The 14,096-nt window shown below is 38.5% G+C and overlaps 1 protein-coding gene across 3 annotated transcripts in view; it reads right to left on the reverse strand.

The window, feature by feature from the left end:
* The window catches only part of PDLIM5 (PDZ and LIM domain 5), a 172,486-nt gene that overhangs the window by 52,496 nt on the left and 105,894 nt on the right, over positions 1-14,096 (reverse strand). For 2 of the 3 annotated variants that reach the window (XM_070758000.1, XM_070758001.1), the window contains one exon: positions 10,529-10,645. The exons of the other annotated variant lie outside the window; for it this stretch is intronic. In XM_070758000.1, the coding sequence (XP_070614101.1) occupies positions 10,529-10,645 (117 nt within the window). The remainder of the gene's footprint in view (positions 1-10,528; positions 10,646-14,096) is intronic. 3 annotated transcript variants of the gene reach the window in all.

The raw sequence follows: 14,096 nt of genomic DNA on the forward strand, positions 1-14,096 counted from the left end.
TACTGGCTTGTTACACTCTCAGAATAAAGGTTTTTTTTAAGCCCTTAACCAGAGGATAAAATAATGTGCTAAAGATGACCAGACTAAGGAATACCTGGTAAGCAGATTCTTTTCCCTATTTTCCTCCCCAAAAACTAAGGTGTGTCTTATACTCCAAAAAAATACGGCAATCACATGATCCAACACTGTGAATTAACTGCATTAGGAGTACCAGCACCTATTTCTTATCTTAAAAGCACTCAAAACTACATCTCACATATTTATATACAGTGATACTTCGTCTTACAAACGCCTCGTCATACAAACTTTTCGAGATACAAACCCGGGGTTTAAGATTTTTTTGCCTCTTCTTACAAACTATTTTCACCTTACAAACCCACCGCCGCCACGAAGCACCAGTTTTTGCGTAGCTGGGATTCCCTTGAGGCTCCCCTCAATGGGAAACCCCACCTCTGGACTTCTGTGTTTTTGAGATGCTACAGGGGAATCCCAGCAGGGGAATCCCAGCATCGCAAAAACGGATGCTTTACTGGCAACGGAAGTCAGGAGGTGGGGTTTCCCATCGAGGGGAGCCTCAGTGAAATCGCAGCATCACAAAAACAGGTCTGAGGGTGGGGTTTCAAGGACTTCAGTGTTTTTGCAATGCTGCGATTTCACTAATGCTCCCTTCGCTGGGAAACCCCACCTCAGGACTTCCATTGCCAGCGAAGTGCTCATTTTTGCGATGTTGGGATTCCCTTGCAGCATCACAAAAACACAGAAGTCCAGAGGTGGGGTTTCCCATGGAGGGGAGCCTCAGGGGAATCCCAGCAGCACAAAAACGGGCGCTTTGGCTGGCAAAAGGGGTGAATTTTGGGCTTGCACGCATTAATCGCTTTTCCATTGATTCTTATGGGAAACATTGTTTCATCTTACAAACTATTCACCTTAAGAACCTCGTCCCGGAACCAATTAAGTTTGTAAGACAAGGTATGACTGTACTTCAGTGCTATTTGAGCTTCTCTGATATTCCTTTCTGACAGAATGTCTACCTGGAACGCATTGATACAGCGGCAGATACAGTAACAGCAGCACTGCTCCTATTATGTGTTGTTGCCTCCACTGGAACTGAAGTGAAGGGCATTTGCGGACGTGTTAAGCAACTTCCCCATGGATTTTCCAATGGCAATTTCCTACGACACAATGTTCGTTCCAAAGGAAGAAAATAGAACCAAATCTGAGATCATTGTAGACAAGCAGAGGTTACGCATACAATTCCAAGACTAATCTGAAAGAAATAGCAGCACACCAATGTACCAACTTTTTCAGAAAGGTTGATAAACTGTTCCTTAATAGAAACATCACCTTGACATTTGCCCATGTTAGCAAGGGTTTAAGTCAGAGTCTTATGTAGAAACATAGAAACATAGATGTCTGATGGCAGAAAAAGACCTCATGGTCCATCTCGTCTGCCCTTATACTATTTTCTGTATTTTATCTTAGGATGGATCTATGTTTATCCCAGGCATGTTTAAATTCAGTTACTGTGGATTTATCTACCAGGTCTGCTGGGAGTTTGTTCCAAGGATCTACTGCTCTTTCAGTAAAATAATATTTTCTCATGTTGCTTTTGATCTTTCCCCCAACTAACTTCAGATATTCCGGTATCTTTCTACTCTCGACACTTTTAGAAAGTTAAACTTAGGTTGCTTGAAGTCTTCCAAACGGCTAGCATTAGAAACAGAGCTTTATAGTCGTAGTTTTCCTAATTTATTCAGTGGGACTTGTGTCCAGTTAATGTGTAGTGGGCCTGGTTTTGCAGTCTGAACAGTATTGCTTTGAAGCGCATTATTAAGCATTGATCTTAATAATATAATCTCTTTTTAATTAAAAAAGTGCATCGGATTATGATTGAAATACATGACCCAAATTCCAGCCTGGGGAACTTACTGGTGTTAAATATGTACTTATTTAAAGCATCCTCATTAAGGTGTTGAAACACTTTAAGGAGGATACCATTATTTATATACGGTAGGTGTATGATTGGAATTGTACCAAGCCAGTCTAACAGTATTAAGAAGTCTTGTGACAATGTAGTGAATAACAGATCTTCATCTAAATTTACACAGTCCCTAACTTAATTTCAGATTGCACTATCAGTTCAAATACAGTGGTACCTCTACCTACAAACGCCTCTACTTACGAACTTTTCTAGATAAGAAACGGGTGTTCAAGATTTTTTTGCCTCTTCTCAAGAACCATTTTCCACTTACAAACCTGAGCCTCCAAAACTGTAACCGGAAAAGTCAGGGAGAAGCTTCCATGGGGCCTCTCTAGGAATCTCCTGGGAGGAAACAGGGCCGGAAAAGGCAGTGAGAGCCTTCTCCGGGATCGCCTTCTGCCGCCCGAATCCCAGCGACCGGTTAGGTCCCACAGAGTTGGCCTTCTCCGGGTCCCGTCGACTAAACAATGTCGTCTGGCGGGACCCAGGGGAAGAGCCTTCTCTGTGGTGGCTCCGACCCTCTGGAACCAGCTCCCCCCAGAGATTAGGATTGCCCCCACCCTCCTTGCCTTTCGGAAACTCCTTAAGACCCACCTCTGCCATCAGGCATGGGGGAATTGAAACATCTCCCCCTTGCCCATGTAGTTTTTGTGTATGATTCGATTGTGTGCTTGTTTTTTATATACAGTATTGGGGCTCTTTTGGATTTTTAAACTTAAAACTGTAATTTAGATTGCGAAATATTAGATTTGTTACTATGTTTTGTTTACCATTGTTGTGAGCCGCCCCGAGTCTGCGGAGAGGGGCGGCATATAAATCCAATAAATCTAATCTAATCTCTGTAGGACCTCTCTAGGAATCTCCTGGGAGGAAACAGGGCCTCCACCCTCCCTGTGGTTTCCCCAATCACATGCATTATTTGCTTTTACATTGATTCCTATGGGAAAAATTGCTTCTTCTTATGAACTTTTGTACTTAAGAATCTGGTCACGGAACGAATTAAGTTCGTAAGTAGAGGTACCACTGCATTTAGAAGGACAACTGTCCTCTGGATTCTAACTGGGGAAGGAGCAAGAATTTGAACAGAAAAATAGCGTGGAGAAAAAAGAAGATATTGGTTTGACCCCATCTATCCTTTCACTTTGATTCTACCTACTATTAGATGTCAGCCACCAACAGATTAGTTTGGATACTTTGTGAAATTTTCATAGGAGAGAAAAAGGCTCTTCCATTCTTACTAAGGTGCGGCATCTTGAATGAAGGGGTTTTTTATCATTCCCAAATGAAGAGCAACACCTAAGCTACATGTTTGCATTCTTAAATTGCAGCTTGAAGTCAGCACAAAGGTTTTGTCAAAGGTATTTTTTTTAATTTAATTTTTTAAAAAAGCATACAATCTCTGATCGCTTCCCTCGAGTTTAACGTAGCACATTTTATTTCAGATGATTTCGATCAATAGTTAATACCGTTTTAAAGAATAAGTCACTCCAGGTGTTTAAAAATGTAGCTGATCTCTCTCGGGGAAAAAAAAGTAGTGATGAAGAAAAATGTATGAAGCTATGCTGAGCAACTCTTTCTTAAGAAGTTTTGGAGTAAATATAATTTCAAGATGCTGCCCTTCCAGGAAAAAAAAAATCAATATAATGTAGGTAAGGTTGCTACTGCTTAGTATTAAGTTTCAAAGAGATTTGTTATATTGAATTTGTTTGGTGAAGGACTTACTGCTCCTGAAACAATAGTCATTCATTGTATTTTTTAAACCAATATTTTATCTTCACTGGAGATACTTGTAGGTGAACATGCTGACACTCCAGAAGGTAAAATACTGTTTTTCAATCTCTGCCTTGGTAGAAAACTAAGGTAGGCAGATAGCAGCTAGACTTCCGCCTTATCATAACTATTGCACACAACCATAAGATAAACAAGGAGTTTTCAAGTCTTTTAAGTAATCCTTAATAATGCCAGGATATAAATACCTGCCAGTAAATGGAGTTTCCAATGTAAATTTCTCAGGCCGGGTTGACGAAGTAGATGCCATAGGAGCAAGAGAAAGTACTAGTGGTTCAAAGGTCTGGGTTCCCACCGTATTCATCATGGGAAGATTCTTTTTATGATCAGCTTCATTTGTCCCCAACTTTGGAACTGGGGCAATTAATTCAGAAGACCAGGTTTTTAGTCTTCTTGACCTTAACCAATTAAGAGTTAGGTTTAAAGTTTATTAATTGCTGAATAAATAATAGCAAATTATTGAAGTACTTGGTTTTTAAAAAAATAACAGAAACATTGAATGATCTGTGATCTAGAACGGTTTTTCCAAACCTAAGCATTTTCTGGATTTTAAAGATTCAGTAGTGGGTTGCATCCGGTATGGGTTGGATCAGCGATACGTTAGCGGAAATGGAGATGCGCACGCTTCTCTGCACCAGTGTGCACCCATACGACATTTGGCTTCTGCACATGCGCTGGAAGCGAAATCTCACGCAAGGATGCTCTCCGTATTTTGCTTCTGCGCATGAGCAGAAGCAAAAATCTCAGAAAAAATCGCCAAAATCTCATTCTCGCGTGCAACCCCACATAGGATTTGGCTTCCGGCGCATTCACAAAAGCGGAATCTTGCGTAAGGACGTGAACACCCACCGAATGCATGCGTGTCTGCACCGGTGTCCAGGAGCGTTCCTGTAGCGGCGAAAGGTAGGAACCCCCGCCTGCAGCAGTTGTCCTATTACTAGCGATTCTAAAAATTGAAGTCTACCAATATGGACCTACTACAGATTGGAGAAGGGTAATATATATGAATCTCACATTTAAGATTATCAAATGCTCTTTCTTTCTCTGAAAATAATACAACTTTCTAGGAAATTTAAAAAAACAACCATGGTTGTCTTTCCCATATCTGAACTGCTTTCTTTCCCTAAAACTAGATGTTATGATCATTTCACAAAATTTGGCAGGTAGGAACCCCATATCAAAGTCAGTTGACATTCTACAGAGAAGTCATCCAGATATTAGTAAAGAGGAACTAAATTATGTGCTTCTAGGAGAAATGTTTTTCATTGAAAATTAAATATACATGATATGCAACTTTTTCCTTTATGCAGAATTGATTCCAATGAAACAATAACTTATGGTTTTTAAAAGAAATGTATGAAAGAAGATTATATCTGTATGAAGGTGTTGACATCTTTATTTTATCTATGAAGGACCACAAACATATAACCTCAAGGACTATAGGCTTGGGATTTTTTTAACTCAATAAGGTACTGCCATCTGGTGGAATTAAATACCTTTACCAGGATATTACTAAACATTACTAAACCTCTAGCAGACTTTTAATGCTCCTTTCTACATTTTATCACGCAAAATGCCCCTTTCTGTAAGGGAAGTGTGCAAACTGGACTGTTTCACAAGAAAGGGAAAAAAAGAGCAGTCAAACAAGATACTATTTAAAGGAAAATAATTGTTTCTGTCTTAGTTTTCCAAGGTGACAAACATTATCTTTATAGCAGCCCTCGTGGATTTTTAAAAATGGTGTAGGATAGCCATGGTTAAGAATTATGTAAAGAATTCCTGCACTCAGATGGGTTAATGTATAAATCCCTCCCACAATATGCACGCTATGATTTTACAAACAGTATCCGATTTGGTTTGGCAGATTTAAAACTACCTAGCAACAACTGATGTTGTTTTAGACACCATAGCTACTTGGCTGTTTACAACATTCAGAATACGGATGTTCACAGGTGGGTGAGGTGCACACTTGGGTAAGGCTTCCAGAGGATTGTTGATAAAAAGTTCTCTGAAGAAAGAAAATGTATAGTACAAATTTAGAATATGAAGTTTACTAACTTTATTTATTTATTTGTTAGTTTGATTTTTTTTTAATGCCGCCCTTCTCCTTAGACTCAGGGCGGCTTACAACATGTTAGCAATAGCACTTTTTAAAAACAGAGCCAGCCTATTGCCCCCACAATCCAGGTCCTCATTTTAACCCTCTTGGAAGGATGGAAGACTGAGTCAACCTTGAGCCGGTGGTGAGATTTGAACCACTGACCTGCAGATCTAGCAGTCAGCCTTAGTGGTCTGCAGTACAGCACTCTACCCACTGCGCCACATCGGCTTATTAGCTATGGACTTACAGTTAAAATAGGCTTGACCTTAAATATTAATATTTGTATTATATGTTTATATAACATAGATAGATAGATAGATAGATAGATAGATAGATAGATAGATAGATAGATAGATATAGAGAGAATGTATTTTGTATGTAAATCGATATGTCAACAATTATTAAAAGAAATTGCTCCTTTACAAAACTAGCTACATTTATCCTAAGCTTCCTCAAATATTTGGTCAACACTGAAGGTCAAATTCTGTCATAGGCTACATTGTGCATTTACATTTACTGTTCTTTATTCCTTACACTAGATCAGGGGTAGGCAAAATTGGCTCTTCTGTGACTTGTGGACTTCAACTCCCAGAATTCCCGAGCCAATCATGCTAGCTCATGAATTCTGGGAATTGAAGTCCCTATGTCATAGAAGAGGCAACTTTGCCTATCCTTGCACTAGATTATCCCCAGATTTATTCAATATGAAAAATGTAAATATCTGAATCAACACAAATCGTATCAATGGCATCCATTCAAGAATATTTTGGCAATATCAGGAATTTGCCTTCTTCCAAGGTAACTTTTTTAATTTCCTAGTTTAACCAAATTCCTTTGAATTCCCACATGGTCCAAGTACAACTAAAGTTGACTCTACTAAATTTTTGAACTAAGTCAAGATTGGTAAGGCACTACTACCTATGGAGACTCCATATTTAGATTATCTTTACTGGAACAAATAAAAATTAAGTTATGCCTACCAAAGTACCACTGATCTAAAAGACTAATCTTAGGTTTGATTCCACGATTGAAATTTAATTTTCTAACTGCAGTATGTATATCTCTTTTAGAAGTGATGGAATTGCTATTGATGTTCATATACAAATTCAGAATAATACAATATTCCTTAAGATTTTTGGTGATGATAGTTATGGGATAATAGTTCCTAATAGTTTATGGAATTCTACCAATACAACTGTTGTTTAAATATAGGCGATACATCATGTAATAGAAAAACAAGGTAAATGAAGAACGTATTGTAACATATATTGAAGAGACCATGAAGTATTTACCTCCTGAAAGATGGAGCAGAAAGGTTAGGTTCCGATAGTGGAATGGTAGAAAGAGCTGGTTCTATGGTCACAGAACTGGTTGAGTTTGCTTCTGCCCTGTTTCATGGAAATTTGTTTCCATCCCATCCCAAATCAGAGAATAAGTCAAATGTTCAAAACAATTTTTTTCCAAATCTATTCCTACACATTTATTCGGCTATATGGCAAAATTGTTTGAGTTGAGTGTGAAAAGATTAGTATCATGCTAACTTCAAAGTTTGCTGCATTTTATAGAGTTCCTACCAATCTTTTAAAACAGTGAAACCTGAATAGATATACAGTGTTCCCTCAATTTTCGTGGGTTCGAACTTCGCGAAATGTCTATACCACGGGTTTTCAAAAATATTAATTAAAAAATACTTTGTGGGTTTTTTCCCTATACCACGGTTTTTCCCGCCTGATGACGTCATATGTAATTGCCAAACTTTCGTCTGCCTTTAATAAATAATTTTTTTAAAAAACTTTAATAAATAAACATGGTGAGTTATAATCTAAATGGTTGCTAAGGGAATGGGAAATTGCAATTTAGGGGTTTAAAGTGTTAAGGGAAGGCTTGTGATACTGTTCATAGCCAAAAATAGCGTATTTACTTCCGCATCTCTACTTCGTGGAAATTCAACTTTCGCGGGCGGTCTCGGAACGCATCCCCCGTGAAAATCGAGGGAACACTGTATTGTGACTTAAGTAAGTAGTGGTGGAAGAAAGCAGCATGTGAAGAGTTATTGTGTGGAGTGGACTACAGATGGAGCTCTCGCCTCACAATCAAGAGGCTATGAGTTCGATCCTAAGTGGAGGCAGGTATTTCTCTCTCTGGGCACACTGAAAATATATCTGCTGACAAAACTCTGTATTGGCAACAGGAAGGACATCCGGCTAATAAGCCCTTCATGGCATCGGGTCAGAATATCTCCGGGACCACCTTCTGCTGCACGAATCCCAGTGACCAGTTAGGTTCCACAGAGTTGGCCTTCTCTGGGTCCCGTCAACTAAACAATGTCGTCTGTGGCGGCCCCGACTCTCTGGAACCAACTCCCCCCAGATATCAGAGTTGCCCCCACCCTCCTTGCCTTTCACAAGCTCCTTAAAACCCACCTCTGTCGTCAGGCATGGGGGAATTGAAATTTCCCTTCCCCCTAGGCTTATAGAATTTATACATGGTATGTTTGTATGTATGAGTGGTTCTTTAAATTGGGTTTTTTTAGATTATTTTTAATATTAGATTTGTTTACATTGTATTTTTTATTGTTGTTAGCCGCCCTGAGTCTTTGGAGAGGGGCGGCATACAAATCTAATAAATAAATAAATAAATAAATAAATAAATAAATAAATAAATAAATAAATAAATAAATAAATAAATAAATAAATAAACAAACAAACAAACAAACAAACAAACAAACAAACACTCTGCTAGTTGACCAGATTCCACCCCGCAAGGGATTATGGTGTTGTTAAAAGAAGGTGATATGAAGAGTTGTGTGCGAACATGCTCTCTATGCAAAAATAATTAACTGTAGCTTTTCCCACCTGGAATTTAGTAGTAATTGGTAGTAAATGATTATGTGATAATTACTTAATCAAGAGTATCTGTGACTTCTTAAGATATATAGTATTAAATGGTGCAGATGAGTTTTCATAACAAAATTTAGTCGTGTGACCTGTGAACTGATGGAATCACAAAAGAGGAGCCAACCTTTGTGGTGGTTGTTGGGGTGGTGGTAATGATGATTGTTGAAATTCTTCAGGTATTTCACAGATCTGAGTAGCTTCAGAATGGGAGTGTTGAGCAATAGGTGAGCTGAAGGGCAGGGGGATAAATAGGATAGAAACATAGAAGACTGACGGCAGAAAAAGACCTCATGATCCATCTAGTCTGCCCTTATACTATGTTCTGTATTTTATCTTAGGATGGATATATATTTATCTTAGGCATGTTTAAATTCAGTTACTGTGGATTTACCAACCACGTCTGCTGGAAGTTTGTTCCAAGGATCTACTACTATTTCAGTAAAATAATATCTTCTCATGTTGCTTTTGATCTTTCCCCCAACTAACTTCAGATTGTGAGCCCTTGTTCTTGTGTTCACTTTCCTATTAAAAACACTTCCCTCCTGGACCTTATTTAACCTTTTAACATATTTAAATGTTTCGATCATGTCCCCCCTTTCCCTTCTGTCCTCCAGCCTATACAGATTGAGTTCATTATAGAACAGTTATATGAGAACGATGGAAGAGTTAGCAGAAATCAAATAGAATGGTGGTTGGGCCAGCAGAGATGGTTGCAAATAAATGTAATATACTCATACTTGAATGAAAGAGAAAATAAAGAGAACCAGATAATATTTTAAAAGAAAAAAGCGACATAGGCACGGGCAGGTATTATATACAGGATGTTAACGCAGGCAGATGGGTGCATGATCCAGGGATTAACTAGATGGTGGCAAGGTGAATTTCAAATAGACGTACAAGAGATGAAGAATACAGTGGAAAATATAAGGAAAATTAAGAATACAAGGGTTAGAGAAATGAGGAGAAAAATTTCACATAAGTGGTATCATACACCTGCACAACTTGTGTATTTTTATCAGAATGGTAAGAGGGCCTGTTGGCATGGAGAGAGGGTTGTTCATGCATCTTTTTTGGGAGTGTTTGGGAGTGCAGAAATTCTGGAAAGACACACAAGAGGAAATTAATAGGATATTAAATATAAAATGAGTGATTACAAAGGAGATGGCAGTATAAGGAGTGATATGGGTGAATTTAGAGGAATTAAATAAGCAGCTATAGAAAGTGCCAAGCGGTAATAGTTTTAGGTTGGATAATACAAAATTGGTAGCGGTACATGGTGGAACACATTCAGTTTGAGATTACGGATATAAAGATGAATATGATTAATGAAAATGAAGTGAAATAACTGATGGGAAGACGGGACAGGGTTAGAAGTTACATGGTTAATAGAATTCAAGACCAAGGTATGAAGAATAAACTGGAATCACTCTATAATTTATAAATATTGCAATGTTCTTGGTTTAAAATGATATTTAAAAGATACACCCACATTTTGGTGGAGGGGTTTGAATGAATGATGTTGGCTTGCGGAAGCACACATCACTGTGCACTGTGTTTTATGTAGAGTGTATCTGTTATTAAAAAATTAATAACATTTATTTAAAATAAAGAGAAAAATTATTATGTGATAATTACTTAATCAAGAATACCTCTGACGTCTTAAGATATTATAATTAAATTACTACAAGTGCAAATGAGTTTTCAGAACAAAATTGAGTCATGCGACCTGTGAACTGATGGAATCACAAAAGAGGAGCCAACCTTTGTGGTGGTTGTTGGGGTGGTGGTAGTGGTGATGGTTGAAATTCTTCAGGTATTTCACAGATCTGAGTAGCTTCAGAATGGGAGTGCTGAGCTTCTAATCCGTTCATTAGATCTCTAGATATGATTTATATGTAGTAATAATAATAATAATAATAATAATAATAATAATAATAATAATAATAATAAAGAGTGCTTGTGTTTTCAAGTCTATCTACTACAGAAAATACAACTTTTGACAGAATAAAAAGAATAGTAGGGCAATCAATCACATTACAGATTATTTTTACAAAATCTTAGCTTTAAAAGAAAAACAAATTTATTGTGTATTCTGCCCTACAAAGCTAGAATATGCAAACTGTGTGTTATACCCATCTGCCTCTGATTCCCGTAAAAATAGCTTTATAATAACTGGTAAACAGGGGTAAAGCACAGTCAAAGATGTTCAGAAAAAAAGAAAAAAATAGTAGAAACAATAGAAATAACAGACTTAATGGTTTATGCCATGTCATAGCACTTTACAGCACTCTCTAAGACAGTGGTTCTCAACCTGGGGGTCGGGACCCCTTTTGGGGTCAAACGACCATTTCACAGGGGTCGCCTAAGGCCATGGAAAAAGACAAATTTCCCATGGTGTTCGGAAATAAAGCTTCTATTCCCCGGTGCCTTGAAACATATTTTTACAATCTGACCAATCAGGCGTTTATAGTGCAGGTGTCGCTCTGACATTCCTGCCAATCAGCTTAAAGCTCTGTTGGGAGAACTGGCGCTAGACTTAGGGTTGGGGGTCACCACAACACGAGGAACTGCATTAAGGAGTCACAGCATTAGAAAGGTTGAGAACCACTGCTCTAAGAGGTTTGCAGAGTCAGAATATTTCCCCCAACAATTTGGATCCTCGTTTTACCAACTTCGGAATGATGGACGGCTGAGTCAACCTTGAGCTGGTCAGGCTCGAACTCCTGACAGTAGGCAGAATTCAGCCTGCAATGCTGCATTATAACCACTTGCACCAAAATGGCACCTGGGACATAGCAATGGTTTGGGACATAATAATCTAGGGAAATTAGGTTACAAAAAGACTTAGGGTCATGATGGCGAATCTGACACGTGGAGCGCTCTCTGCAGGCACGCGAGTTGTTGACCAGCTCAATTCCACTGCACATATGTGAGCGCCTCCTGCTGGCCAGATGATTTTTGGGCAGACAAACACATGCTTTCTCCTCACTTTCTGTAGCCCATGCCTTCCCAATCTCCTGGAGATTCCAGCCTAGCACAGTTTGGGCACGCATGGCTTTCCACCCTCCCAGCTCCGTTTGGGGAAAGAGGCTGCCCCCCCCCCATGCTCCCAGCTCATTTGGGGAAAGAGGCTTTTCCCCTCCCCCACCACTGTTTTGGGATGTGAGGCCAAATAGGGAGGGTCACATGTGCAGTGGGCCGTGCACGCATGCGCAGGGGGCGGGATGGGCATTGCATTGCATCTCTATGGCGGCCCCGACCCTCAACAAAACAATGTCGTTTGGTGGGCCCCAGGGGAAGAGCCTTCTCTGTGGTGGCCCCGACCCTCTGGAACCAACTCCCCTCAGATATCAGAGTTGCCCCCACCCTCCTCGCCTTTCGTAAGCTCTTTAAAACCCACCTCTGTCGTTAGGCATGGGGGAACTGAGATATTCCCTTCCCCCTAGGCTTATTATTATTATTATTATTATTATTATTATTATTATTATTATTATTAATTAGATTTGTATGCCGCCCCTCTCTGTAGACTTATAAATTATAAAATTTATGCATGGTATGTCTGTATATGATTGGTTTCTTAAATTGGGATTTTTTTTTTACATTACTTTTAATATTAGCTTTGTTCATATTGTCTTTTTACTGTTGTTGCCCCCCCCCCTTTAGTCTACGGAGAGGGGCGGCATACAAATGTAATTAATAAATAAATAATAAATAAATAAATTATGGGTATGGGCACTCGTGCACCTGCGACAGTGCGTGCCCACACACTTTCGGCGCCCAAGTGAAAAAAGATTTGCCATTACTGACTTTAGGGCATTGGAGTCCGCGGAGAGGGGCGGCATACAAATCTAAATAATAAATTAATAAATAAAATAAAAACAAAAACAAAAGTGGAGATTCAATTAAAAGTGTTTGCATTAAAATAGCTAATAGCAGGGGCTCTCTGAGAAGGGACTGACGCTTTATAATGCTCACGTCTGATAGCACAAGAACAAGCATCCAGATTTCATTGTAGCAGGAAAATGAATAAATATATAGGCCTAATCAAAATTCATATTAAAAAAAAGTGAAAACAACCGAACGGCTCTCCTGTCTCTCAAATGGCAATGCAGTGATATCAAGAATATGTTAAATTCAGACCCTAATGAAATTCTATTGTATAGGATCAAAATCAATACTTTTTCCCAGACTGAGAAACAGTAGAAGGTACATGGACAGGGCTGAATCAATGTCTCCTGTTTTAATCATATTTTATTTTGAAGGGAGGAGAGTGGATGGGTAAAGTTATTGGATGCAACAGTCTATAAATAATACATGAATCAAAACTTTTTTTCCTCAGTAAAAATCATCCAGAAGATCACTAGAAAAGACTACAAAACCAGTGAAGTTAAGTAAAAAAATAAATAAATTGGGGCAATATAATCTACCCAATTATGTGACGGAGAATAATGCTTCCGCTATCGCCTTTCAGCTCCCAATCACAGGCAGTCGCTTTTGTAACAAACTATTTTTGTGCTGAATTTATGTTTTACCCACAAAGAACTAAAGGAAAACCACTATAGATTTATTTCAAGATATTTAGCTTTCATCAGCTAGCCATACCCTTCTGGGATTCGAACCCGGGCTACGTTTGTTTGTTTGTTTGATTGATTGATTGATTTCTGTGCCGTCCTTCTCCTGAGACTCAAGACGGTTTATAACTACTTACATATTAAGTAGGCGTATTAATCTCTAAACTACAGGCCTTCATCACTTTGTCGCCTATACCAGGGGAAAGATAGTGTTTTTTTAAACTTCTATGAAGTTCAGTACCGTCCAAAATCTAAGGTGTTGAACAGGTGAAACTAATATAAATTCCCATGAAAGTAAATGGTCATTCGAATTACCAAAAATGAGTTAGACCTTTCTAGGACTCATGGGTGGACATAAAACTTTTCATTGTACTATTAAAGTCTACGGAGAGGGGAGGCATACAAATCTAATAAATAAATAAATAAAATAAATAAATAAAATATATCTCAGATTTTTAAAGCATCCAGTATGGGAACCATCCAGTAAAAGATTAATCAGTTTAGTTCTAGAAAATATTTATGGTTGGCTACCACCTTCATCAACTTCCTCGGGAGTTGGGCGGCATACAAATCAAAATAAAATAAAATATAAAATATAAAAATAAAATGCTAGGTTTAGGCCTAGCTCAATTAGTGGCAGGTTTGGGCTGATCTCTCCTAGCTGTGAAGGACTGAAAACTCTTCTCTAGATATTTAAAAGCCTTTGTTTGTTCAATGTTAGTTCTATTTATCAATCAATGAGAAGCTGGGAGGTCTTT

Source organism: Erythrolamprus reginae, chromosome 7 (assembly GCF_031021105.1).
Source record: "Erythrolamprus reginae isolate rEryReg1 chromosome 7, rEryReg1.hap1, whole genome shotgun sequence".
Taxonomy (NCBI): Eukaryota; Metazoa; Chordata; class Lepidosauria; order Squamata; family Dipsadidae; genus Erythrolamprus; species Erythrolamprus reginae.